The following is a 25,804-nucleotide window of genomic DNA, read 5'->3' as shown; positions in this document are numbered from 1 at the left end:
TAGCCCAAAATACCATATAGATAATTAATTATAACATGTATAACATGCCACTTTGTAAGTGTGATCAAAAATGTGCACATTTTGGATATGTCATTTAAAATGCAAATGAGCTGATCTCTGCACAAAATGGCAGTGGTTGGAATTAAGGGGCAGTATTATCCCCTTCTGACATCATAAATGGAGCCAAATTTCAATGACCTATTTTTTTCATATGCTTGCAGAGAATGGTTTACCAAAACTAAGTTACTGGGTTGATCTTTTTCACATTTTCTAAGTTGATACAAGCAATAGGGACCCAATTATAGTACTTAAACATGGAAAAAATCAAGATTTTCATGATATGTCCCCTTTAATAACAATTAATTTAGTATGAATCACCTATTTAAAGTCAAATGCTGTCTTCACTTAAACAATCAAGTAAATATTACTTGATTCATTTAACTTTTTAACTTAAACTTATGAGTAAAAGGACTGTGAGGAATAACCATAATCCTTTGTGCCTAAATATTTGTATGATTAATGTTTTGTAAAATAATAAGAACTGATGGGGCACTTAAATAGTTGGTAATATGATGTTGAGGAGCTTTTGATATTGTTTATGTTTTTTAAACAAGTAAAATGTACAATAATAATGTAATAATGTTGTCATCAGTGCATTAGTTTGATGACTATACAGTGTGACAGGGGCGGTTCAAGACCCTTTTTAGCATTTAGCATTTTTTTATAATTTTATTTCGAAAATAATTTTTTCGAAAAAAGTAATTAAATAATGGAGAATGTAGGACATTTTGATAAAAAAATAATAAGCAGTGTGAGCTGTTTAATATGTTTTGCTGTTTTTGAAACATTCTCGTGTGAAGAACAAAAATATTCCAGAAACATACATTTTTCATGTGTTTTTACCTGTGAAATTCATATGTTTTTTCTGTAAGGGTTATTTGTCATTAAACAGATGTAAAATGTTCACAGTGTTAAAGTAAAGCAACATTTTTATTAAAAAAAAAACTTCAGTCTACATGTCTATTCTTTCATTTTGCAAATGGTTTATTTATACTATACAGGTTCAGATCATGGTTAGAGCCAATCCCATCATCTCATGCCACAAACAGGCTACACCCTATATAGATGATCAGTCAATCGCAGGGCACTCACAGACATACACACACATTCACATACACTCACACCCACATACTTAAGGGCAATTTAGTAATTCTTAAATACCTCATCAGCATGTTTTTAGACTGTGGGGGCAAACTCATGTACTAGAAGGACACCCACACTAACACAGGGACAACATGCAAACTCAGGCACAACCCAGGAACTCTCTTGCTGTGAGACAACAGTGAGAGGTCTTCTCGGGTCCAAAGAAATGTCCCTCTCCCCCTTCAAATGTAAATGACCTGTTTCCTTTTAACCTGAACCCGACGTGCATACATTTTTTTTAAGAAAGACCCAACCTGAGACAAACCCAGAGAAAATTAGACCCGAGCCTGACGCGACCTAGCGGTATTTTTTTAACTCAACTGGACCCAAAGTTAAGCGTCACTGGGGTTTTGGGGAGAGGAAAAGGACTCCATGCACACATGCAAGGTAGACCCCCTTGGGTCAGACCTTGGGTGGACCCGTGAACACCTCTTACAGGCTTTAGTGCCAACCACTGAACCACTGTGTTGCCCATCATTTTAGTCAACATATCAAAAAATCATGAATTTTTTTTTGTTTAAGTTATTTTATCATGTACATCTCTCACTATAAAGTACTGGATGATGCCCCGGTTCATCAAAGACCTGAGGTGTGCATTTAAGGGTTAAAATCTCAGCTCACTCAGGGATAGAAACTGCTCCTTATAGCTGTGGCATACAGTTGAGTTTTACAACTATACATACCATATAGTCATGTGTATAATCTATTAACGCATGTGCAGGGGGTCCTAATGATAGGTGACCACCTAACATCCCTGAATAAAATACTTTTTAAATATGCATTAGTCTAACACTAGAGGGTGATAAAGCTCAAATGATGATATCTAATTATTGTACAAGTCTCTCAACTGTATTAAAAGATGAATCTCAACATCATACAGTCAATGATGGGCAGGGGTTAAACATGCAGAAGATGCTGGAAAAGCAAAGAATGTGCCTGGAGGATTTTTTTAAAGACTAACAACTATCACAAAACATTTATCAACCAGTTAACATTATACAGTAGTAGTAATCATGTATGTAAACTTTTAAACTGGGTTACTTATTTTTATAAATGCAGTTATTATTATTTATTGCACGGTTCTCTAAAATGCTTGATTCTGATTGGCCAGTCACAATATTTCAAGGTTCATTCTTTTAAGATAACTACCGCTCAAAACTAATAACACACGGTTGGGGCTTATTTCTGCGATAATAACCTACTGCCTATACGTTTTCCCTTACGTGTAGTGGACTATATACGTGTAATTGCTTGTTCAGAGCAACACTATATTAAAAGCAAACAACAATCTGTATTGCTCTTCTTGTTAATCTTAAATAATAACATTTAATAACAGATTCTGCAAGGAGTATGTAAACTTATAAGTTCAACTGTATGTGAGAGATATTTATGTTCAGAAAATATTTGTGACCCTGGACCACAAAACCAGTCATGCGGGGAATGATTTTTTCAATTGAGATTTATACATCATATGAGCTTTCCACTAATGTACGGTTTATTTGGATACACTGTAAATAATGTCTGTAGAAATGACAGTATTACTGGCAAAAGTTTGTTTAAAATAAAATAAACATTAAACATTAACAAGTTTTTATCTTAACAGAATAAAACTATAAAATAACGGCCTCACGCAAAGCATTCTGGGAACCAAAATCTGAAGGAAAAAGACTCAAAAGGTTGATGAGGATTTCTGGTTCCCAGAATGCTTTGCATGAGGCTTTTATTTGATAGTTTTATTCTGTAAAGATAAAGACCTGTTAATGTTTAATGTTTATTTAACTTTGAACAAACTGTTGCCAGTAAATAACATCAATTAAAATCTACAAGTTACTGGCAAGCAACAGTTTTTATAGTGTAGGACGATTTTTTTCTGTATTTGTACATAAACGGTTCTCTTACCTTAGAAAAATGTTGTTGATCTGTTTCCGAACAAAGGCACGCAAACCCAGAAACTTCCCATAGATGCGATGCAGAACCGTTTTTAAAAACTCCCTCTCACGAGGATCTTCACTGTCAAACAGATCCAAGAGCTCCAAGGTCAAAGAAAACAAGAGTGAGACAAAAACAAACACAGTATTAATGTTACAAGCGGTGATCAGTTTTTACCTAAAGTGAAATGGCACTTTATTTTCAATCCTACATTGATTATGATGTAGGAAAATAATCTGTAGTTATTTAGATTGCACCTTTGCATCTAATATTCAAAGTTATATAAGATTTTATGTATTTGCTGCATGTGCCATAAAAGCGGAAAAAAACAGTAAACAATATTTCTTGTTGATTGGTTGTTAAGGTTCACCCAGATTTATACACCACAGGTCAAAAGTTTTGAAACACTCACTCCTTTATTTATATATTTTTCCACATTACATAATAATAATAAACTTGTCCAAACTATGGCATAACACAAATGTAACTGTGGGAATTATATTGGTGACTAAAGGCAAAACTCTGTTATAATTTATCATCTGAAGTGCAGTCACCCTTTGCCTAGAAATTGCAAAAACGTGTAATTTTATCAAAAAGTGAATTCCTGAAGTTTCACCTTAGGATGAATTTTAAACAATATCGAAGGAGTTGACATTTCATTTGGGCTCTTAGAGGCTGCTTTTCCTTTAATATTCACTAAAAGTCATCTATTTCAAAAATAATATTTAAAAATAAAAAAATTGTTTTCTAATAACAGGAATTAATGTGTTTGGCACAGCTATATTTTTGTCTACAAACGTAATGTCAAGCATTTAATCATACACCTTCAGATTAAATGAATTTTAAAATCATAGTTAACATTTCAGTCAAGTGTTTAAAAACATTTAACCGGTAGTGTTTATACAGAAACAACTTGGTTATTAGTGATGGGCAATCCGGCTCTTTTCATAGATTCGGCTCTTCTGGCTCGGCTCCCTTAGAAGAGCCGGCTCTTATGGCTCCAGCTCTTTATTAATTTTTAGTATCTGTTAGACTTCTTTTTAAAGCCAAATGTAACAATTGTGAATGGTTTGTGAATTGGTATGCAATTTTTGTATCAATTGTTTTTATAAAAGCTGTATTTTTATGATTTTTTTGTCAAAAACTACATAGTTATTTAATTAACATTATAATAAAACTTTAATTAAACATTGAACAATGAACACAGAACCACAGCAAACCAAATAAATAAAGTCAAAATTAGTCTTTAGTGCAGGTTAGCATTTAGAAATATTAAATGCCTCAGCTTGCCTCAACTTTCTTCTTCTTTTAGTCCCAACGTGCTTACATTATACTGGCCTGTACTGTACCACTACACTGGCTTTTTGCAGCATATATCCCCCATTATTCTTTCACATAACAGTATAATCCTAGTCTGTTTTCCCATTTGATTGGATGCATCTTGTGCCACATACAAATAGGTCCCGTCCCTGCCTGCGGCTGAAGATTCGGCTCTCGTTGACGGGAGTCGGCTCTTCTCGTTCACTACAAAGAATCGGCTCTTAGAGCCGGCTCGTTCGCGAACGACCCATCACTATTGGTTATTAATATTGGTTGAATATTGAACAGTATGTGCTACACTAATAAAACTGAATTGATGTGTGTGATGTTTTATTTGTTATAATTGTTTTTTGTATAGTTCATAATGTTCAAACAATGTATCAAAGGACAGTTTGATAAAAGCTATACTCTTCTAAAAATGAATATTACTGGAAAAGCTAAGCATCTCTTTCCATTCGCCATAAGTTTCTATTATCTTAGTCTGTTTATGTAGTATTAACGGATATCTAATAACTCCTGCCCAAAACGTCACATAAAAAACCTAGTTTATTGCCAAAATAAACAACCTCCCATGCTAACTCTTAATAGATTATTTTATGGGAATATTTTCATCTGGCAATGTCAACTGTAATGTCACATTAGATGTGTATGCGCACAAGCGCACATTATGTAATGCATTTTATCACAGCTACCTTTTGCCCCGGGACAATAACCCTGCTGTGAGTGATGCATCTGACAGCAGCCTTTATGCAACATGATGCATTGTTTGACATTAATGAGTCTGAAAGCCATTAATAATGTCTAATATTTTAGGAAATCGAAAGCAAATTTCAAACAGGATTACAAATGTTCATCTTTGCACATTGCAGGACAAGTTTATTTTAACAGCATAGCTTTATCACCCTCTAGTGTTAAACTAATGCACATTTTAACAGTATTTTACTTAAGGCAGTTAGGTGGTCACCTATCATTAGGACCCCACTGCACATGCATTAATAGAGCAGGTCGATTGTTCTTTACTAGTCATGTGTATACTGTATCTATTGACTTTTCCATTTCATTTCTAGGACCACAGAGGGATTTTTAATCTGCGCTCTTCTACTAAACTATGGACCACATTTAGTTGATACATATTCCTGGTCTTATTGGACATTATCAATTATTTATCTAAAGGACAGATACCAGATAACAGTAACATCATACTTTGGTTCTGAAACAGCTTTCCTTTTCAGATCAAGTCACTATTGGTGTGTATTATACATGTATAATACGTGTATTGTTACCTTATTAGCAGGGTAGAATTAATTTCAAAGCTTGTCATTTTATTCTTAAGACAAAATGTAAGATGTTCTTAAGAAAAAAATTGTGAACTTCTTAAGAAATGTTCGAGAATTTCACTTGGGAACATTCTTACAAACTTCTTATAATTTATCTTAAAGGGCCCATATTTCGTGGCTAAAAAGCACATTATTTTGTGTATTTGGTGTAATACAATGTGTTCACGTGGTTTATGGTTCAAAAAACCTCCCTCTCTTTGTAACGAGTGGATTTGTACAAAGCTCATCGTTCTGAGAAAGCGCGGTGTGAACCGATTGGCCAGCTATCCAGTGCTTTGTGATTGGCCAAATACCTCAATTACGTAAACGGAAATGTGACGCTCTTTACCATGTTTGAAAGATGGAGTTCCCAAAGCAATAGTGAAAGCCAGGAGACAATATCATCTTTAATTTGCAGCAATATAATATCACATAATATTTTTTTGAAGATAGTTCAATCTGTAATTGTATCCCTTCCATCAGGTATTTTCTTTCAATTACACCCACGCTCAAAAATACTGCAGACTACTGGATAATTTGTTAGTCGGAGAATACAGAGAGTTTTTTGGCACATACATTAAGCAGGGAACGCAAATATTTATTTGGATAACTTTAAATAAAACGAGACTGTAATCCTATTGTTGTCAATGCCATTTGGATAAGGGTGTTATACGATCTTCCAGACAGCAGGGGGCGCTGTTTCGAAAAACGAGGGGTCTGAGAATGCGTGTCTCTGGGCGGGGGTCTGTAGATGCAGGCTCCGAGTCTCCACAAACGGTCTCTGTGCGTTGCGCTGGGTGCAGAGTGCTCATGGGAGTTGTAGTTTCCCAGTGTCGCATTACGCATTGTTTATCATTTCGCATAACTTTTAAGAAAACTACAATTAAAAAATTATATTCAACCTGCCAAAGTGGCTAGTGGAATTGGCTGTTTGACCCTCCACAGCCGAAATCTACCCGTATTTGGCGGGTGTTAATGTCAAGCCCTGTTTACTACCTAAACAATATGAGTCTGAATCTGCCCCTGATTTTTTGCTGAAGAGTGTTTTCGTGAATCTGGAACCAGATTCGGCTCGTATTGATAAGGTAGTAAAAACAATATTAACTCCTGTCAGTATTGCATTGGGAGCTAATCTTCCAAATACGGTAAGGAGCGTCAGATTTCCGTAAAAAAGTATTTAGGCCAATCACAGCGCTTTTCAGAATTATGAGCTTTGTACAAAATCAGGGAGGCGTTTCAGGGAGGCAGGGCATAAAAAAGCAACCATAACATACGGTATGTGGAAAATAATGTGTTTTACACATAGTATTACAGCAAATGCACAAAATAACATTGTTTTTAGCAATGTAATAGGTGCTCTTTAAGTCAACACAGCTGGCACACACCAAAAAACACGTAACTTACGCAAAGCACAAGTATTATCATTTACTACATCGTTTTCATGACGCGCCCTATCCAAGCATGGACAACAATTCTCACATTTTCCTTCCTGTGGCATAAACAACAGGGTGCTATTTAAAGCAGCCCAGGAAATGCTCTCATCATGGAAACTCATCCTGACCACCTTCAACTCTGAAACTACATTCCAGAGCATTCCGTGCACTCGGGGGGAATGACCGGGTCCATGTGGACAGCTGATGTCCTGCTGGTTACGATTGGACAGGGGCTGAGTGAGATCCAAGAAATAAACATGGCCAATACTTTCCCAAGTGTACAGTTTTATATTTCAAAGTAATTTTTTCAACGTTGTGGCAGTCAGAGAGAGAAATGATATGTACCTAAAGAGCAGAATGCTCCAATGTCAAGCTAACTTCAATTATAATGGATTCATAAACTCAGGATTAATGATAAACAAGGTTTAGAGGCCAATGTAATGGTAAAGTAAAGGTTAATAGCCATGGTCCTCAAGGTGTCTCCACTTTGATAACTGTTCGCATATAACAAGGACTGTAACAATTAATCGTGTGTTCCATTAAAAAATCGATTCTGAATCGCAAGGCTGCGATTCTGTGTCTCATGCACAGCTTGTGCGTGTACTACGGCATTTGGTCAGTAGGAAGTCCTTATCAATCTAAAATCATTATGAGTCTGAGTTGTTTATAACGTGCATTTAAAAAAGCATTCAAAATATTCTTTATTATCATGAATTATCAATTTATTATCAATAAATACTTGAAACAATTTAAAGAACGGCGATATAAATATTCCTGTAGACATTTCCTGGAATAGCGTTTGTAATGATACTTCTTCTGTGGCACAAAGGGAGTTTCTGCACGTGAGCGCCCCCTGGCTTTGGGATGTGCCGGGATTTCACCCTAATTCATTAAACTTCATTCATTGAGAAAACAGTGTGTGAGAAAAATCGTTACAGCCCTACATATAACCTGCAAAAAGTGACTTGCAAATTTTGCATACATTTTTGCAAAGCACATATACCTGTAGCACAAACTTCTGGTCAATGTAACGTTTGGCAGTGCTTGGTTGGAAGTCTGGATTTTCTAGGAATCGAAGGAAAAACTCATACACCAACTGGAAAAATACACAAAAAACACAAAACCATACAGATGTAATATTGCTTTAGTGCAACCAGCTTATAGAAATCAAAATCTTAATAATAAATAACAATAGCAAACAATAAAAGCATAAAACATGCATGCATTATATAATACGTACAAACATAAAAAAATCTATATATGCAAATTTTAAAAAAGACTTTATTTGTCCACAACATTTAGTTTGAACAGAAAATCTAAGTTAACCAGAAAACTAACCTGCATGTGTGGCCAGGAGGCCTCTAGCGTGGGTTCATCCTCTTCTGGGTCAAAGTCTGGGATTTCACTCGGTGGAAGGGTCCTACATAAATTTGTGCTGACCTGAAAAAAATAAACAGCTCTTTTTGCTGAACTAGATCACAAAAGAAACGTTTAAAATTAAATACATAGTATTAAAGGTTGGTGGACATGGTTGTGATGCTGACCATGCTGATGATCTCAGGATAGACCGGCTCTACCAGTACGCCTCTGTTAGTAGACACATACTCTACGAGTTCAGTGAGGGTGGCACGCTTGGTCTCTTTGCTCTTGAGGTCTGCAACCGAATCCAAGAAGTCGAACATTATGCAGCACTGCTGAAGTTTCTGCACAAACAACTCCTGCTGCTCTGTGGTAGATGCATCTGAAAAAAATTATTGATTTATCATCATTTACTCAGCACCATTTTTAAGCACAGATAACTAGATGTGAGAATAGCAACATTTAATCAGAGATGATCACAAAAATATCATTTCATCTTCATTCAAGACCCATAAAACCACCTGTCCTTAGATCAGAACCCGACGCTTTATGTAGATTAAAACAGATTTTAGTTTAATATGTAATATGTGTGTGCTATGCAAAATGCAGTCTATGTATATTTCAAGATGAGTGATGTACTTCTATTCATGTTGCTTGCGTCTTCTTTTCCATTACGGATGCACAATTTTGAATTTTTGATGAGATAAACCTAATTCTTATTAAATATTTACTTGCCTGCCAGCTAGTGTCATCTTTGACATTTTAAAAATAAGTTCATCATGAGTTTAATCGCATGCTCAACGTTGCCATGTAAAACCGATGATTTGGGAGTACAGATGAAGATTATCTATGCCGTAGGTGCATCAGGCTCTTATTTCCTAAACTCACATATCTTTGGTACTTGGTGTAATTACAGTCGAGTTCGTAAATGTGCTGAGCTCCCTGGATGCTTGAATGCACAAGAATGTTTTCATCTTACACTTGGGAGTAAGTCTGGTAATCCAGGCAAAACCTCCCTGGAATAAGACGAAAGGCAAAACCACAGCTGGTGACCTCCTCCACCAGCAGATGTTTTCTTACTTACTTTCTATCAATTTGTCATCAAATCTCAAGATGAACTGCATATTTTCTTTTTAGATTTTTGGGTTTGAAAATACACATTAAGAGAATATTGTTGCCTTAACCAATAAAAATATAAAAATGACACTCCACCAATACCACAGCTTGCTGTCTGCTTGATTCTAGGCCTAATCTGTACCCATTTCATCATACATGCCCAAAAACGTCCAACCCAGAAACATCACTGCAGTCCTCCACATTCCACTAAATGCTGCGTAATGAGAAAATCACAGCCAATCAGAACAGCGCTTGGTAACAATCAACAAAGATCTATATCACATATTTTCCAAATTACTAAAGCAACACCCGCTTCTGTAGTTTAATCTGACATGTAGCAAAACCCTGTCTTTCAAAGGTTACTGACCTATTTGACCTTGGCAGCTGTCATGTAGGTGTAGGTGTCTCCCAAATCGCATACACACTTCCTAATTTTATAAATAGTGTACCAAGTAGTGTGTTTACTTTGAAAATTCCTAAAATAAGTGCACTGCAATTACCCAGATGATGTACTCATACAGTGTTCCTAGCTCAGCTGGTAGAGCATCGCTTTAGCAATCCAAACGTCATGGGTTCAAACCCTGCTGTCATACACACTTATATATAGTGTATAGCTTGACTAAGCACTAAGGTGCTTTCAAAAAAAGGGTCTGCTAAATATATAAAGTAAGGCCTGGGTAGCATACTCAAGGGTCAGCGTACAATGCACATGACGCAAATTTCGTTATAACTCCGTTTTTATTTTTTACATGATTTAAAAGTGTCGTCTTGTGATATCAATGATATAGCGACGCAATGCCGTATGGCGCATTAACGTTCCCTAACATGCACAGCAACACTACCTAAGAGCAACAGCAGCGGAGAGCAACATCCCAGAAAACATCCCTGCCTGTGATGTATCTCATGCCGTGACGAATTAGCTGCTACGCTATCGTCAGTGTGGTCGAGCCAAAGAGCGGAACAATATGTCAGCCTGACTGTGCAAACAGTGTTGGGGTAACACGTTTCAAGTAATGTGCATTACATAATAAGATTACTTTTCTGAAGTAACGAGTAAAGTAATGCATTACTTTATAAATGTACACATTAATATTTGAGTTACTTTTTTAAAAAAGTAATGCAAGTTAATTTTTAGTTTAATTAATTAGATTTTTTATATTATGTACTGAATTAAACTAAAACTTAGTGACATAGAATTATGCACTCTATGCGTTCACGCCTGAGCGAGGTACAGTTTGAGTGAGAAACGGAGATGGCAGACCTGAAAGAGATCAAGCCTCAGCCAAGAAAGAAAAAGTAACACAAAAGTAACTTAAAAGTAACGTAAGTATTACTTTCCATGAAAAGTAACTAAGTAATGCAATTAGTTACCTTTTTGGAGAGAAGCTTAATATTGTAATGCATTACTTTTAAAAGTAACTTTCCCCAACACTGTATGCATATGACTTTAGTTACTGTTAAACTGAAGTGTTAAGGGGTTATGTTGTGTAGTGAAAACACTACCAACTCGTACCAAGGCTATGTTTGCGCTATGTTTACATTTGACTCATGCTGTGGGACTATGTCACTACTATTGCACTTTAATGCGGTTGTTGCTGCCACTTTATGACAATGGATTTTGAATTAGGTAGTCTGCCATCAATGACAGCTCATTGGATGGAAAATGCCCCTAAATTTTGTTTGCACTAAACAATGTCTGTCAGCTTAAATCACCAATGAAAATGTTGTTCCATGTTTTCTTCTATGCTATGTCGTCATAAATATCATTATCGCAAACATTTTTGAAATATCATGATGTAACCCACTAAACATTAAGGGCCCTATTTTAACGATCTAAGCGCATTGTCTAAAGCGCACAGCGCAACATCTAAATGGGCGTGTCCGAATGCACTTTTGCTAATTTAACGACGGGAAAAATGGTTTGTGCGGCGAGCGCATGGTCGAAAAGGGTAGGTCCTATTTTTTTAATGATTAATGGGAGTATTTTGGGCGTAACGTGCAATAAACCAATGAGAGTCTCAGCTCTCATCCCCTTTAAAAGCCAGTTGCGCTGGCGCTATGTCTAATCCCTATTTAGATGAGGGACTTTGTAAACTGAAAAACTAAGCGGAGGAAGAAGATCCCAGTTTAAGATTAATGTTAAATAATTGTGTTGTTTTACACTTGTATTGAAATTGTTATTTTTTTTATTAAAACCTTTAAAACCCGTTTTCTTTTAGTCATGGAAGTAAAAAAGCAGGCTTTTAATTGCTTTAAATGTATGGCTATCCAATATCATCAAAAAATAATTTACAAGTATGTAAGAAAAGGTTTGTACTGTAAAAATACTTTATTTGTAACAAACAGGAGATAAAGAATTTACAAACGGCTCTCCACAAGGTTCAGCACTTGGACAGCGTCAGTTTTTTTAAGCATTACTTAAAAATCCATATCCACAGAGTCATCATATACAATAAATCCGTGAGGTAGCATTAAAAAAAAAAAACATTTAAAAACAGATGCATTTGTTTAAAGCAGGCTACAGGTGAAGCAGCTCTTTACGCCTTCTAACGTCTCATAATTACTCCTCATTTATGTCCAAGAGACTCAATAATAATCTTTTACATTCAATCCTTTAATCTTTCATATTTAAAAGCGTTTTTGTGCTGCTGCGCACTCATGTATGTGTTAAGCAAACCCACGTTGTCGTCCCGTTTAGGCGCATATTACTCATGCGCTCTTTAAATAACAAAAAAAAACATATTGCGCCATTGACTTTAGAGCAGGATTTTGTTGGTCAATGGCGTAGTCTATTTTAGTTGCCTCAAAATAGCAACGCGCCAACAATGCGCCTGAACACACCTCGTTTTCAGACCAGAACGCCCATGGGCGCAAAAGGGGGCGCAAATGCATTTGCTATTTAAACAACGCGGCGCTAAACGTGAAAATTACAATTGCGCAGGGTGGAAACTAGCAAATGACACTTGCGTCGCGCATTGCGCTGCATTGCGCCGGGTGTAAGATAGAGCCCTATATGGACATGCAGATCATGTCTATATTGCGTCTAGGGTTGCCAACTGTCCCGGATTAGACGGGACGTCCCGTATTTTCAGCCTAATTTATTTGTCCAGCGTCACGTTTTCTGACTGCTACGCTTGATCTAACCAGTGACTGATTCAACAGGCTTCGACTTCATGTGGCGCCAGAACGACAGGTAGATAACATCAAAATCCCACGAGAGGGATTCGAGAAATCCTACAGAAGCCACTATCGAAATGCTCTCGCGGTACTTTGATGTCATCCACTGTCAGTCCTTGCGGTGCCACAAGCAGCAGCAGTGCTGATCACGACACCTTTTATCCAATCACAGCACATTCAGTTTACACAAAAACGTTTAAGAGGGTCAAATAATACGATTTATGTTTGCTTTTTTATATAGTCCGTTACTTAGCTGCCTGTTTGTATAAGATCGGCATAGTTACAAAGTTTGGTCTCAATTCTGAAGAGATCACTGATCTAGACCTGCCTAAAACATTTTAAAAAAAAACAGTAATTTACTTCTGATTCACATACTGTAAGTGTGTTTTAATTTATGTTTTTGATGTTGACCCTGTAAGACCACATCCTATAGAATCTATGTTAGTTTAGTTTGTCACAAGATTAAAATGAATGTGATAACGTTTTATTTACCTTTAGTGCGGGAGTCACAAGTGTTTTGTTTTAGACAGGTAAAGTTAACTTAATGGTTCAAAAGTAGCCCTACTGTGTTAAAAGTAGGCTACCTGCTGTAAATTAACAAACTATTAATAAATCTACCATGTATGTTCCAAGGGCATAAGATTTTTAAATTAATATTTAATTAGGAGATTAGCTATCATTTTGACAAATGGCTTAAATACACTGTATACAAAACCATATACGCACTGCTGCGACAGGCCACATTTTGTCAGAGTTTTCAGAGTGAGAAATGTTGGCAACCCTAATTGCGTCTGTCGGCCCAAGACCAATTCTGGACGTCTACACTATGTGCAAACTTTTACCTGTTCAACTGAATTTGTTTGTCAGTCTCCCTGAGGAAGGCATGGGGAAAAACGTATTGTAATGTTTATATATCTTTTGTTTGTAGCCATCTAAATTAAAGGCATTTTAATTTAAAAGAGTGGCGTGGTCATTCTAAGTTTTGTTTGATGGACTAGTCTAGGATTAACCCTAGACCATAGAGCACCTTGACTTATATTCTTTCCCCGATGCGCTCTCTTCCATTGGATTTTGTATGAATACAGGTTATTTGTGATTAAACAGTATTTGTTTTAATTATTTATGTATTTTTACATTTGTTTGTTTATCCTCTAATTTATTGCTTCGTTTTAAGTGTCTATGGACCGCAGTTTGTGTCAAGGCAAATAGGACAATGTGGGTTAGAAAATTAAGCAATCCAAAGGAAGCTAGAAAAATTTGAACAGTATGCCACCTTCTGAAATATAAAAGAAGTATAAGAACGTCTACATGTCTAAAATTTGTTTAAACTGGATGTAGAAAAGACATCCACAACGACCACGTTTGGACTACAATTAGCTCTTATACAGAGGTCCTACAGTATACGTTGGAAAAAGAATTTCAAGGGATCAAAATTAGATGTGCAAAAGATGTTGTTTCAATGTCACTTTGTGCAGTGGGACTGGGAGGTTAAATCTGACGTAAAAAAGACGTCCACAACCACTACATTATTTTGGACTACAATTAGCCCCTATACAGAGGTCCAATGAACATCAATACTGGACGTTCAATAGACATTGGAAAAAAGACGTTGTCTTGCATCACAGTCTGCACCTTCAGGGGACCAAAATTAAATGTGCAAAAAGACATGCAAAAGACGTTTTTTCGACGTCATAATGCTCAGTGGGAATTTTGAGGCTTGAACGCCTACCCCTAGGCACCACCAAATTTTTGTAACTATGCACACTAGAGGCCGACCGATTTATCGTTTTGCCGATTTAATCGGCCGATATGAGCATGTCGCAGATATATCTGTATCGGCGTATAAGCCGCAGATATGCAGCCGATATGAACGTTCCTTACAGAAAACATTAAATGCTTTTGAAAGATGTAGGTACTTGTTTGTCCAGCAGAGCGCGCCCTATTGGTTGCTAATGGCGACCCAGGTCACTCACTGTAGTGACACCAGCCAACCCCCCTTCACTTCAGTCAGTCTCTCAGTTCAGGTGGAGGCAGCCACGCGGTTTCTTCACAACATTTACACCTGGTATTAAGACGCGCTTTGGTCGATTGGATTATAAGTGGACGAGAGAGACACATTCCTGTTTACATTTGGTGTTTTTAATCCGTCTCTTTTGTCCACTTGCGAGTTGTTTAAAACGCAAGTGGAAGAAATGACGCGAGGCGGAGAAAGGACGCGCTTAAACTGACGCGCAGTCTGTGGGAGTACAGCTGCTTGTGCTGTTACTGAACATGCTCATTTCAAAGCAATTGATTAAATAAGCTCGCGCAACTTTACACCCTCGCTAAATAAAAGAGGCGGAGAGCAGACGCTTTAGTTTCATAAAAGTTTAAAGTCCCGGCAGAACACTGTGGGTTTGTGTTATAAAAACGTTGTGCAGTACATTAAACATTAGCCTACATCATTATGTTTTCAGTAAGTCAAGCATTGTCGTCTTAACGGTAAGTTTATAATTAATTTGTGAAGTACATAACTTACTGTAAAGCTAATAAACAATGACTTTATAAGTTTCCATTTTATAAATTAAGCCCAATACAGGGGCGGACTGGCCATCTGGCACACCGGGCAGTTTCCCGGTGGGCCGACGTACTTTTTGGGCCGATAAATCTCATAATATCTTTTGTCTGACCAGCCCAGTCATCGTCCTTTTCTTCCTAGATAGACTGGCCCACTCACATTTAAGCAGCAGCCCATTGGTTATTTTTTTTTTAATGACATTAAGCTGGCCCAATCACTGCTTTGGTCTCTGTGCAAGCCAGCGTGCATCGTCAGTCAGTTCACGTGTCAAAATTGATAGAGAGAGATAGAGAAAAAACGCAAGGGAGGCGCAGAAAAACTGCGTGACAAAAAGAAGCAGGCTCTTCAGTCAGACGCTGCAAAATGTGTTAAAATAACACAAATGTTTTCTGCGGTAGCAGGACATTCAACTCGCGTCGCTGGTGGTGATGATGATGATGGTGGCGGTGGTGGCACTGGCAGCACCAGCACGCAAAGTGTCAGTGAGGAAAGGGAGAGAGACGAGGGAGAAGTGAGTGTAGTGCCTGCGGTAAGCAAGTCAAAAACACAAAATTATGGTGATAAAGCTGCAATAAAATAATTCCACTCTTTGCTCTGTGACTATGAGAGTGTATCTGATTCGTAGATTTTTTGTTGATTGTCTGTTTTCAAAACGTATCATTTCTCTTCAAGCAAAATTAAACAATACAGGAGATCTGCTTGTTTGTATATAACAACACAATTGACAGATAATGTTAAAATCTATATTACTGTAATCACACTTATTCAGTAAATGTAGTGAATACTTTACTGTAAGTACTGCAAGTAATAATCAGTTTTCAATATTACTGTAAGCAGCACTTGTATTTTGTAAAAAGTCAGCAATTCAACGGCAAATTTTGCCAATTGCATGAAGCTTGTTTTAGGATTCATAAGTGTGGATTATACAGTTTTATTGCATTAATAAATAACACGTTCTAGAAGTTTTTGTTGTGTCAACTCTCACTCTTTTCTACCTGCTATTAATTGGGTTTAGTGCTTTTATGGAATTGGAGTTGCTATTGCTATACATATTTAAAGGCGTGCAAAGATGAGTGGTATTTGTAATTATACACTGCAAAAAAATTATTTTCAAGAAAAAAATTCTTAGTATTTTTGTCTTGTTTTTAGTAAAAATATCTAAATATTTTTGCTTTTTATTAATGAGCAAAATGACCCAAGAAAATAAGTTATTTTGTTCATCAAGAAAAAGCATCTTAGAAGAATTAAAAAGATTTTTTTGATATTTTTACTGAAAACAAGACAAAAATACTAAGAACATTTTTTCTTGAAAATCATTTTTGCAGTGTATGTAGTGTCAAAATGCCAGGGCCGAATTTTTGTCCCAGTCCAGCCCTGGCCCAATACAACATTATTCTCGTCAAAACTGACAAGTTAAGTTATATGTATTTTGTTTTGTTTGTGTTTTAAAGTTATTTATAATAATTCAAGTTTACTGTTTTGTGCACTTATATCAGAATCATTTTGGATAATAAAGTTTATTGTTAACTTGTAAAACACACCTGCCTATATTACATATCTTTGTCACGTTATTTTAAGTGTTTGATCACCACATTTGTGAGTGATCATTGCAAAAAAAGTATTTATATATAGTATATTCTGTTAATGTATATAGTGTATTCTATGTACAGTACTGTAGTAGTATAATTTACTGTAGTATATGTGTACTGTACTATAATATGCACATAAAGAATATCGGCCGATATATCGTTATCAGTCTTTTTTTACTTCCTAATATCTGTATCGGCATCGGCCCCAAAAAATGCATATCGGTCGGGCTCTAGTGCACACTTTTGTATGTCATTTGACGTTTTGTCATGGAAGTTAGTAGGGCTGCACGATTATGACAAAAATCATAATTGCTGATTATTATTGACAATTAATAAACCTTACATTGAGGTTTTGAAATGTTTTATAACTTTTTGTGAAGCAACTGCATGGTAAATTCTAAACATCCAAAACTAAATAATATAATGTAAATAACAAATAATTATGGGAGTAGGGACGATTACCGGTTTCACGATTAACCATGATAAAACGTCCTGACGGTTAGTATTACCGTTTAAAAATTGATTATCATTAAAACCGTGTTTGATTACCGTGATTTTGAAAACTCGTAATTCCTGTCCAGACAGAATCAGTTTGACGCAGGCGCGCACATGCAACATAGTTTTTTGCACAAGAAGGCATTTAAGGAATAATGTATTGTATTCATTCACGATAAACTTATTAGACAGAGTTTTTTAACCATATAAAGGGACATGAAATATTAAATTGTGATTTTCAAAAATAAAACTTGTTCAAAAATTTCAGTGTGTGTATCAGTTCTTTTTAAACATTTCCATCTCATTTTAACAAAACTATGATAATAGTGATAACCGTGATAACTTTGGTCACTATAATCATGATATGAAATTTTCATACCATCCCATCCCTATATGGGAGTTATATTGTTCGTAAAAAAAATCTAAAACGAATAGCTAAAGGACACGTCTACTTATCAATTTGAAAATCTTTTACCACTTTATTTGGTCCCTAAACATACTGCCGAAACACACAGAAATGAGCAGTAATTTGACACCTGTAATTGAGGCTAGGGCTGTCACAATTATGACATTTGGCTGAGGGTTAATTGCCTAATAAATTGATGCGATTATGGTGATTAATTGCCTGTTTAAGGGTTTTGCCGATTATGACGATTAATTGTCTATTTTATTGCTTTGACATTTAATTCTTATACATTTTTTTCTTTGTTTATGAAATAATTTTCACATATTGTTGTGTGATTATTTAAATTTAATCTTTTGCAAGGTTTACCTGGCAGTAACTATTAATACACATAACACATATTTCAAAGTTATCTGATACGGTCTCGTTTATACAGGCACTACAGCTCCCCCTTGTGTTCTTCAGAGAGGTAAGCAATCATTGAGGTGATCTGAAATCATCACAATGAGGTCAAACAATCGCCATGAGAGGGTTATTTAATGATCGTGACAGCCCTAATTTAGGCTTTTGGCGATTACATAATTGTTTCACCCATAATTATAATCTAGATTAGTTTTTCAATTAATTGTGCAGCCTTAGAAGTTAGCAACTGTAACAATACAGAATGAGTTTAGCAAAGGGTCAACTCCACACACATAAACAAACTCTTCTAAAGGACCGGCTCTGTTAACAGACCTGTCCAGGACAAATGGTGTTGAAATTCAAATCTATCCTCTCTGCAATGCTCTATCCTAGAGCGCCTTAAACCCCCGGGTCACAACAGAGTTTCAACAAGTGCTTCTAGGGATTTAACATAAGCCAGCTGGGTTAGTGATACATGAACAGGTTTTTTTCTTTCAAAACTGGCTGCATTACACACAGATGATTTTGAGGTGTGATTACACACCAATAATAGATCAACTCCTCAATAAAACCACATTTAGTTAGTCTGATCTTCGATCACAAACAGTACAAATATGTCAGTCCTGATTCTGAACACTGTTGCATCTTTTATTAAAATATCAGGTTCTTAATATTACAATCCAATAGAAAATAGACCTATAATACAATGCACAACAAGACATGCTTTTAAAAGTCACTAACAATGTCTGAAAGTTTTTTTCAGTAACTTGCTGTTCTTGTCTATATTTCAGGCCTCTAATGAGGTTTTTTTTACTCACGTAGAATGCAACAGAGAGAAGAACATTATAAGCCATTCACACACAGAGCTGTAGGGCTTCTAATACAACCCCATCGTTGCTCTAATAATACACCTTATGTAACCAATCTGTCACTGTCCCAGACCACATCTGCTTCGACTCACTGTCTTTACCACAAAACGGAGCCAAGTGCCTATACAAACTCAAGCCCACTTCATAAACATCATGAACTCAGTTGTTGAGTGCTTTACTTGCACTAATGTGCACTCAGTTTGTTGTGGGATACAGTATGACATTTTTCACATGTAAAAAATTAGGTATTTTTCACACAATTTTCTTATCTTTTACCATGTTTTCACTGTCCTAAAACGGGCTGATGTCTTCCTTGTTCTATAAAGTCTTTATTTTTCCAGACACGCCCACTCTAGTAGTGCGCGCGTGCGGGGCACTGCTCGTTCTCTCTCATGCAATCATCAACAGTATCACTATAATTACATTACAAAAAGACTTTGGCGGGACAAAAATTAGTTTTGGTGGCTGCTAAAAAAATCTATATAGGAAATAACCTGCAAAAATAAAACTTTTAATAACAATAAAATAATCTGTAAACTCTCGCGGACCACATAATTAACATAATTTGTAAACTCTCGCGGGCCAGATGAAATGAGGGGGCGGGCCGGATTGTTTGACACCCCTGAGTTAACAGGTCATGTGTGAACAGAACCTTTCCAGTAAATCAGTGCTGCCAATTTTTACCAGTAAGAGAGGTTGTAAGATTACCAGTAATTTACCGGTAAGCGCTATGTGTGAACGAAAAATATAGGATTACCAGCATTTAGAACGGACAACGTCAGACCGCGCTGACAGCTTCCGGCCAATCATAACGTTTTAATACAGGTGACGCGTTAACCCCCGCACTGTTACAGACGTTTCCACACACATGCTGCTTAAAAGTCCAGCACACATGAAGTTAACATCCACATTGCTTCACCGAAGTTGTTTAAAACAGCTTACCATCTATTTGCCGACGTCCTTAGCACATTCTCTGTGAAGCCTAATGTGCAAACTCAGGTTCCTTTTGGCGTCGACTGACGCAATGTTGTTTTGTCACGAGCAACTTCGCGACCATCAGCATTTGCCACAGATGTGAAAACAACTAAACACGGAGAGTTGATAACCTTCCATTGCTTACAAATACAACACTGAGCTCGCCGGCCCGAATGTGTGAATGGTGTCTTACTGGTAAAAAGACGGAATGGCACATTTTTGTATTTACTGGTAAATTCCTTCTGGTAAATTCATGGTAATTTACCAGAATTACTGTGTGAAAGAGGCTAATAACAGGTTAACAAAAGCAAAACCTCTAGTGTTTATTTATCAACTATTTACTTTTATACATTAACTAAACTTATCTGTGTAAACAGCAAATAGAACATGGGTGTGGCATGGGCGTGTCAGCCAATCAAAACTTGGAGACTGCTTTTTGTCAACTAGCGGGAATTTCGGGTGAACTATGTAAAAAAACGTTTTACAAAAACACTTGAAGACCTACTGAAGTTAATTGAAATGCAAAGCCTTTGACAATTTCCACTAAATCAGGAAGTCAGGGTGGAACTTGTTGATTGGTTCCTCCCACTCAGGTTTGTCTCAGTGTCAGATGTGAAGCAAATTAAACCCTCACTCTGACTTTACATGGTTTTATCTTTGCATGCTTGCTTTTGCTCAAGAATAACAGTGGCTGTATTATTTGTATTGTAAAGAATTGGACAAATATTAAAGATTTAAGGGCGTTTTCACATTAGCACTTTTGGTGCGCACCCGGGTTCGATTGACATCAGAGTTCGGTACATTTGGATGATGTGAACGCTGTCTTCCGAACTCGGGTGCGCACCCGCGAAGCGAAACGTAAGCGTTTAACTGCTTAAAAAGGGTGGTCTGGGGTTCGTTTCATGTGAACTCCAGATCGGTTCGCTGCTAATGTGAGCGCAATCGTACCAAATCGCGGAAGTGAACCGCTGTTAATTACGTATTATATGGAATGTCCCACCAAAACAGACGTGTGTGTTTGTGTGCGTGCACTTACATTGACAACAAAATGCATAGAATGCGTGCTTTGGTTTTGTTTTCAAAGAAATAATACAGAAACGCACTTTCGTCTGTCTGCCGCAAACATACTAAAGTCGTTTCGATGACAACGCGGTCTGTCCGCTGACGTCAATTTTTGCGGAGGCATTCAGAAATCATCTCTCTGCTTGCAGTTAGTCAATCACACTTGTCGTCTTCTCGTTTACAGCAGTTGCCAAGCAACATGAGAACGCGCCGGCTGCAGCTTGATGATGCAAGCGTACCGCGGTTCGGATTCAAAAATAATATGTGAACACAGTCCATGGGGGGCATGGAGAGGGGGGAGCAATCGAACTCGGGTTCGGACCAGGCAATCGCACCAAATATGAAACCGCCCTAAATGTTTTGTGGCTAAAAGCATCTAAAGTGAAAGTAACACAAGCAGGTCCGTTAGCGCCCCTGCAGGCATTTGTTATAATAAATAATGCTGTTTTTATTAAATAAGCTACATATTACTGTAATGTGTTTCCTTGTTTTGATACTTTATTTGAACCGATAATTATTGCATCGTCATTATTATGTAATTTTAAGGGTTATTGCTCACTTGGGTGAAAAAAATCAAATAATCATAATCATTATCATTGTTAGGGACAGTCCCAGATTAGTTAAAACATTTTAAAATAATAAGATTTCAGTTTCCCATTTATTTATTTTATAATTGAGGATTTCTTAAAATGTGTAAAAATCTTGTCTAGTCTCGTAGATTAAGTGTCTTGTCACAACCCATTTACTGGAATCTGATGTAAAGCTGAAGTGCAGAAAGTCCCCAAAAAAATTTATCCGTATTGGCAAAAGTGAAATACTGCCAGTTTTGTCAATGTTTTGAAGGTGAGGTCGATTGATAGTGGATTGATTTGACCAATTCCGACAAGTAAGTTGGTACCTGCTTGCCGATAACCGATTAAACGACTGATTTTTAAAATGGATACTTGGTCAAAAAAACATAACACTCACAGTGAAACAGTGCTAAATATTATTACCAAAGTTATAAAACAACAGTACTAAACCATAAAAATTTGCTAAATTAAATAAATACAAATATATTCATTATAATATATTAATTAATAAGTAATACATAATTATATTAATAACTAATATACTACAATAATTAGTAAATACTTCATAATAAATTGCATAAATGAATATTATATTTGTAGTCTTGTACTTTATTTGTTTCTGTTTTAAAATGTAATGATTATCTAATCAAAATAACAAAAGATGTACTGCAGTGATGATAAATAAGGAACTGAAATTAGATTTTGATTAGCTGGGTATATTAAAGAGCCGACAGCTGCATAAATTCACTTTCTCTTGTTATTAACTTAAAATATTGATGAATCATGGATAAAAGAAACCAACTGGATATAAACTAATGCAAATAGATGATAATAATCATGACATTAAACATTTTGGTTGGATTTATCAGCATGTATTTTTGTGTAACTGTTTGAGGTATTACTTATATTACTGTCCTGTCAGCCTTGACGACAAACTTGTGACTTTGTGCAGCATTTATTCAGCAAATGAATTACTTCATAATAATATGAAGCAACAGACGCACTCTGCATGAATGTTTTGCTGATAGCCAATTGAAGCATGCTTGTTTGTAGATATCTTTGAGGTAAATATTCATACTAATAACCCCAAAAACTATAATTTTAAGATTAAAAGTTTGTGTTCTTTGCATAAAAGTCACAAATGTACACTAGGCTACTCTGCAAAAGTTTCCTAGACCAGGGGTTTTCAAACTGAGGTCTGGGGCCCCCACAGTTGGCCTTCAGGAGGTTTCTATCGGGTCCTAAGAAAATGTCAGAAATAAAAAGACAAAGAAAATAATTTTTATATTTGCTTTGCATCTTTCTAGTTCCTTATTACAGTTCCCTTTCTACATCTCACTTTTGGGGTAATGCAAAATCCCTTGTAAGGCTAAGCTATGACACAATATTTGCTTAAGTACAAATACATTTGAATATAATGTTTTTCTTCAGGTTTATACATGCAGCAACTCTAAGTGTAGCCAGTTATAGTTGTTATATATAAAACTATACAAATGGTTATAGTTTGTGGGTCCCTTCCTAAGTTAGGCTATAAAATATTGTCACAATGAAATTGGCAAGCATGATGTCAGTAGACCTGTTCGAGTCGTGACTCACTCGGATCTTTAACCCGGATCTTTAAATTAACTCATGAGTCGCGAGTCTCTAGTGTCATTAACCCGGATCAGTTGAGTCCTTCTACAATTCAATGTAAAACCATAAACAGCGCCACCACACACACAAACCTCTTTCAACATTATTGATGAGACTTCGCTCGCACTACAAATCCACTCGTAACCGGCTGATCTGCGTGAGAACTGACCCGAGATTCTCACTCAGAGCCGGAAACATTGCAAACTCGAGAGACCTGCGGATCTGCGCGAGCCGCGAATTGACCCGAGATTCTCACTCAGAGCCGGAAACATTGCAAACTCGAGAGACCCATGGATCCGCGCGAGCCGCGAACTGACCCGAGATTCTCACCCAGAGCCGGAAACCATGCGGACTCGAGAGACATGCGAATCTGCTCTGACTCGAGAGTCTCTCAACTCATAACCGGCTGATCCGTAACCGACTGATCCGTAACCAGCTGATCCGCCGGCTGATCCGTAACCGGCTGATCTGCGCGAACTGTCTCTCCGGCTCTGAGGGCTACAATAGCAGGACAGTTTTATTCTATATTTTCTCTATATTATTATGCTATTGTTATTAGGCTTCTTTTTTAAATGGTTGACCATACACACCAAACCTAAAACCTATAAGCATGTTATTTCAGAAGTGAAAGGCTTTTGTTATGGATTTGCTTTTGAGGATACTTCAGTCGCTCTATAGATCCACTAACCGGCTCCGGCTGATCCACGCGAATCAGCCGGTTAGTGGATCTGTAGAGCGAGTTTCATGTCCATGGTCTGCGAGTCTGCAATGTTTCCGGCTCTGAGAATCTCGAGTCGCGTGGATCAGCTGGTTACAAGTGGGTCTGTACTGAGTTTCCTTGGCAATTAAGCAATACTGACTCAAATGACTCAAGTGAATCACACAACCCGGATCACTTTAGTGAGTGACTCACAATAACCCGGATCCTTAAAAGGAATCGAGTTTGCCAGGCCTAGATGTCAGGCCCTGACCAAAACTGTTGCATCGCCTCCCCCTCTCATATGAACTGTATTGACAGACTTACAGAATTTACAACCATGTGACTTACAAAGGCACAAAACGACGGCAGGAAATGTGGGAAACCGCAGGTTGGGGTATGACACAAAGATGCTTCCCATGATAAGAGAAGGCACAGACTGAGACCTTATTTTCACACAATCATTGTTTACACTCTACACCCAAACACATTCACCCTCATTCGGACAGTACAGGCCTAATGCCAATGCTTCACTTTTAAAGTTTTGCTGGACAGAACAACAGAAACCATCACAGAAGTTTTAATAGATGTAATGGTTATAATAGGGATTGTACTGGTTTTATTGGAAACTATAGTCTCTTGGTAATGTTTTAGGTTCTCTTGGTGGGATGTTATCTGGTGGATGAGACACTACTGGATTAAAACCCAAAACACTATGTCAATTCATTTTGTAAAGGCTTTCTTGGTAAACAGCTGATTAAAATGCTTCATAATGTAATGAAAACTATTTCTACTGTTTAATTTTCAACAGGGAGCTAACTCTATAATAACACGTCAAAAGTTAAACATTTTACAATGCAAAGTGCATTTATTTGACTGTATTGGTCTCCCAAGTTTGCGTATACAAACTAGCTGCCTACCTAGGGCATATCTCGGCATCAGGGGCGCGCTCAGTGCGCACTAGGGCTTTGAGTCTATTTCCAGAGCTTGATCCTCTTACCTTTGAGCAGCGGGAGCGCGGAGATCTCCGGAAGCGCGGGCCTGCAGCTGTTCGCAGCGAACTGTGACGAGCCCTGACAAATCCTCTGTCTCTGCGCCTTCCTCACCGATTTCCGCGTGAATCCGTCCACTTTCTCACACGCAGATATCGCCGACATTGCCAAAACGGGTCGAACCGATGAATTAAGCGTGCGGGTGTTGAATGTGCATTAAACTTACTCTAACGTTACCCTGACTGACATCACAATGTCCCTGAGGAGACTCCATGGGTCAGCGTATACCCAGACTTCAGTTGCATGATCTCCAAAAAATTCGGGTGTATTCTGCGTCAAAAGTTTCCTTGACGTTTGAAAGCGATTAATTAGGTAACGGTAGATGTTATCATGTCCATTAAGTTTCAAGCGCCTCTGCGCGCGAGGCTCAGCTGCTGCGCTTCATAAAACGCGCAGTTTAATCCACGCACAACGTTTAAACTGTATTCATATCACGATCACCCACACGCGTGAAATAAACTCCACGCAACAGTTTAACGCGAATATATCCTCTCAGGACCACTGAACTTCATACAGTCGCTGTTGCGCTTCACTGAAGTCTAAAAATAAAACCTGCGTGGCAGATATGAGTGACGACACAGTCAACCAATCCGCGTTTGAGCAAACAGTAAAGCCCGCCCCTTGACCAATAAAACTCATGCTTTAA

At 37.2% G+C, this 25,804-nt stretch overlaps 1 protein-coding gene across 1 annotated transcript in view; it reads right to left on the bottom strand.

The window, feature by feature from the left end:
* Positions 1-25,708, bottom strand: part of ppp2r5a (protein phosphatase 2, regulatory subunit B', alpha isoform) — a 43,660-nt gene extending 17,952 nt beyond the window's left edge. Inside the window, exons 1-5 of the mRNA XM_065268868.1 lie at positions 25,107-25,708; positions 8,746-8,942; positions 8,540-8,641; positions 8,205-8,297; positions 3,103-3,233 (exon numbers count right to left, since the gene is read on the bottom strand). Coding sequence (XP_065124940.1) covers positions 3,103-3,233; positions 8,205-8,297; positions 8,540-8,641; positions 8,746-8,942; positions 25,107-25,263 — 680 coding nt within the window. The 5' untranslated portion in view covers positions 25,264-25,708. The remainder of the gene's footprint in view (positions 1-3,102; positions 3,234-8,204; positions 8,298-8,539; positions 8,642-8,745; positions 8,943-25,106) is intronic.
* Positions 25,709-25,804: the final 96 nt, after the last annotated feature.

The sequence above is a fragment of the Paramisgurnus dabryanus genome, chromosome 12, assembly GCF_030506205.2.
Source record: "Paramisgurnus dabryanus chromosome 12, PD_genome_1.1, whole genome shotgun sequence".
In the NCBI taxonomy this organism is placed as follows: Eukaryota; Metazoa; Chordata; class Actinopteri; order Cypriniformes; family Cobitidae; genus Paramisgurnus; species Paramisgurnus dabryanus.
Note: the sequence above shows the minus strand (reverse complement) of the source record. Positions and strands in the feature narration are given on the sequence as shown.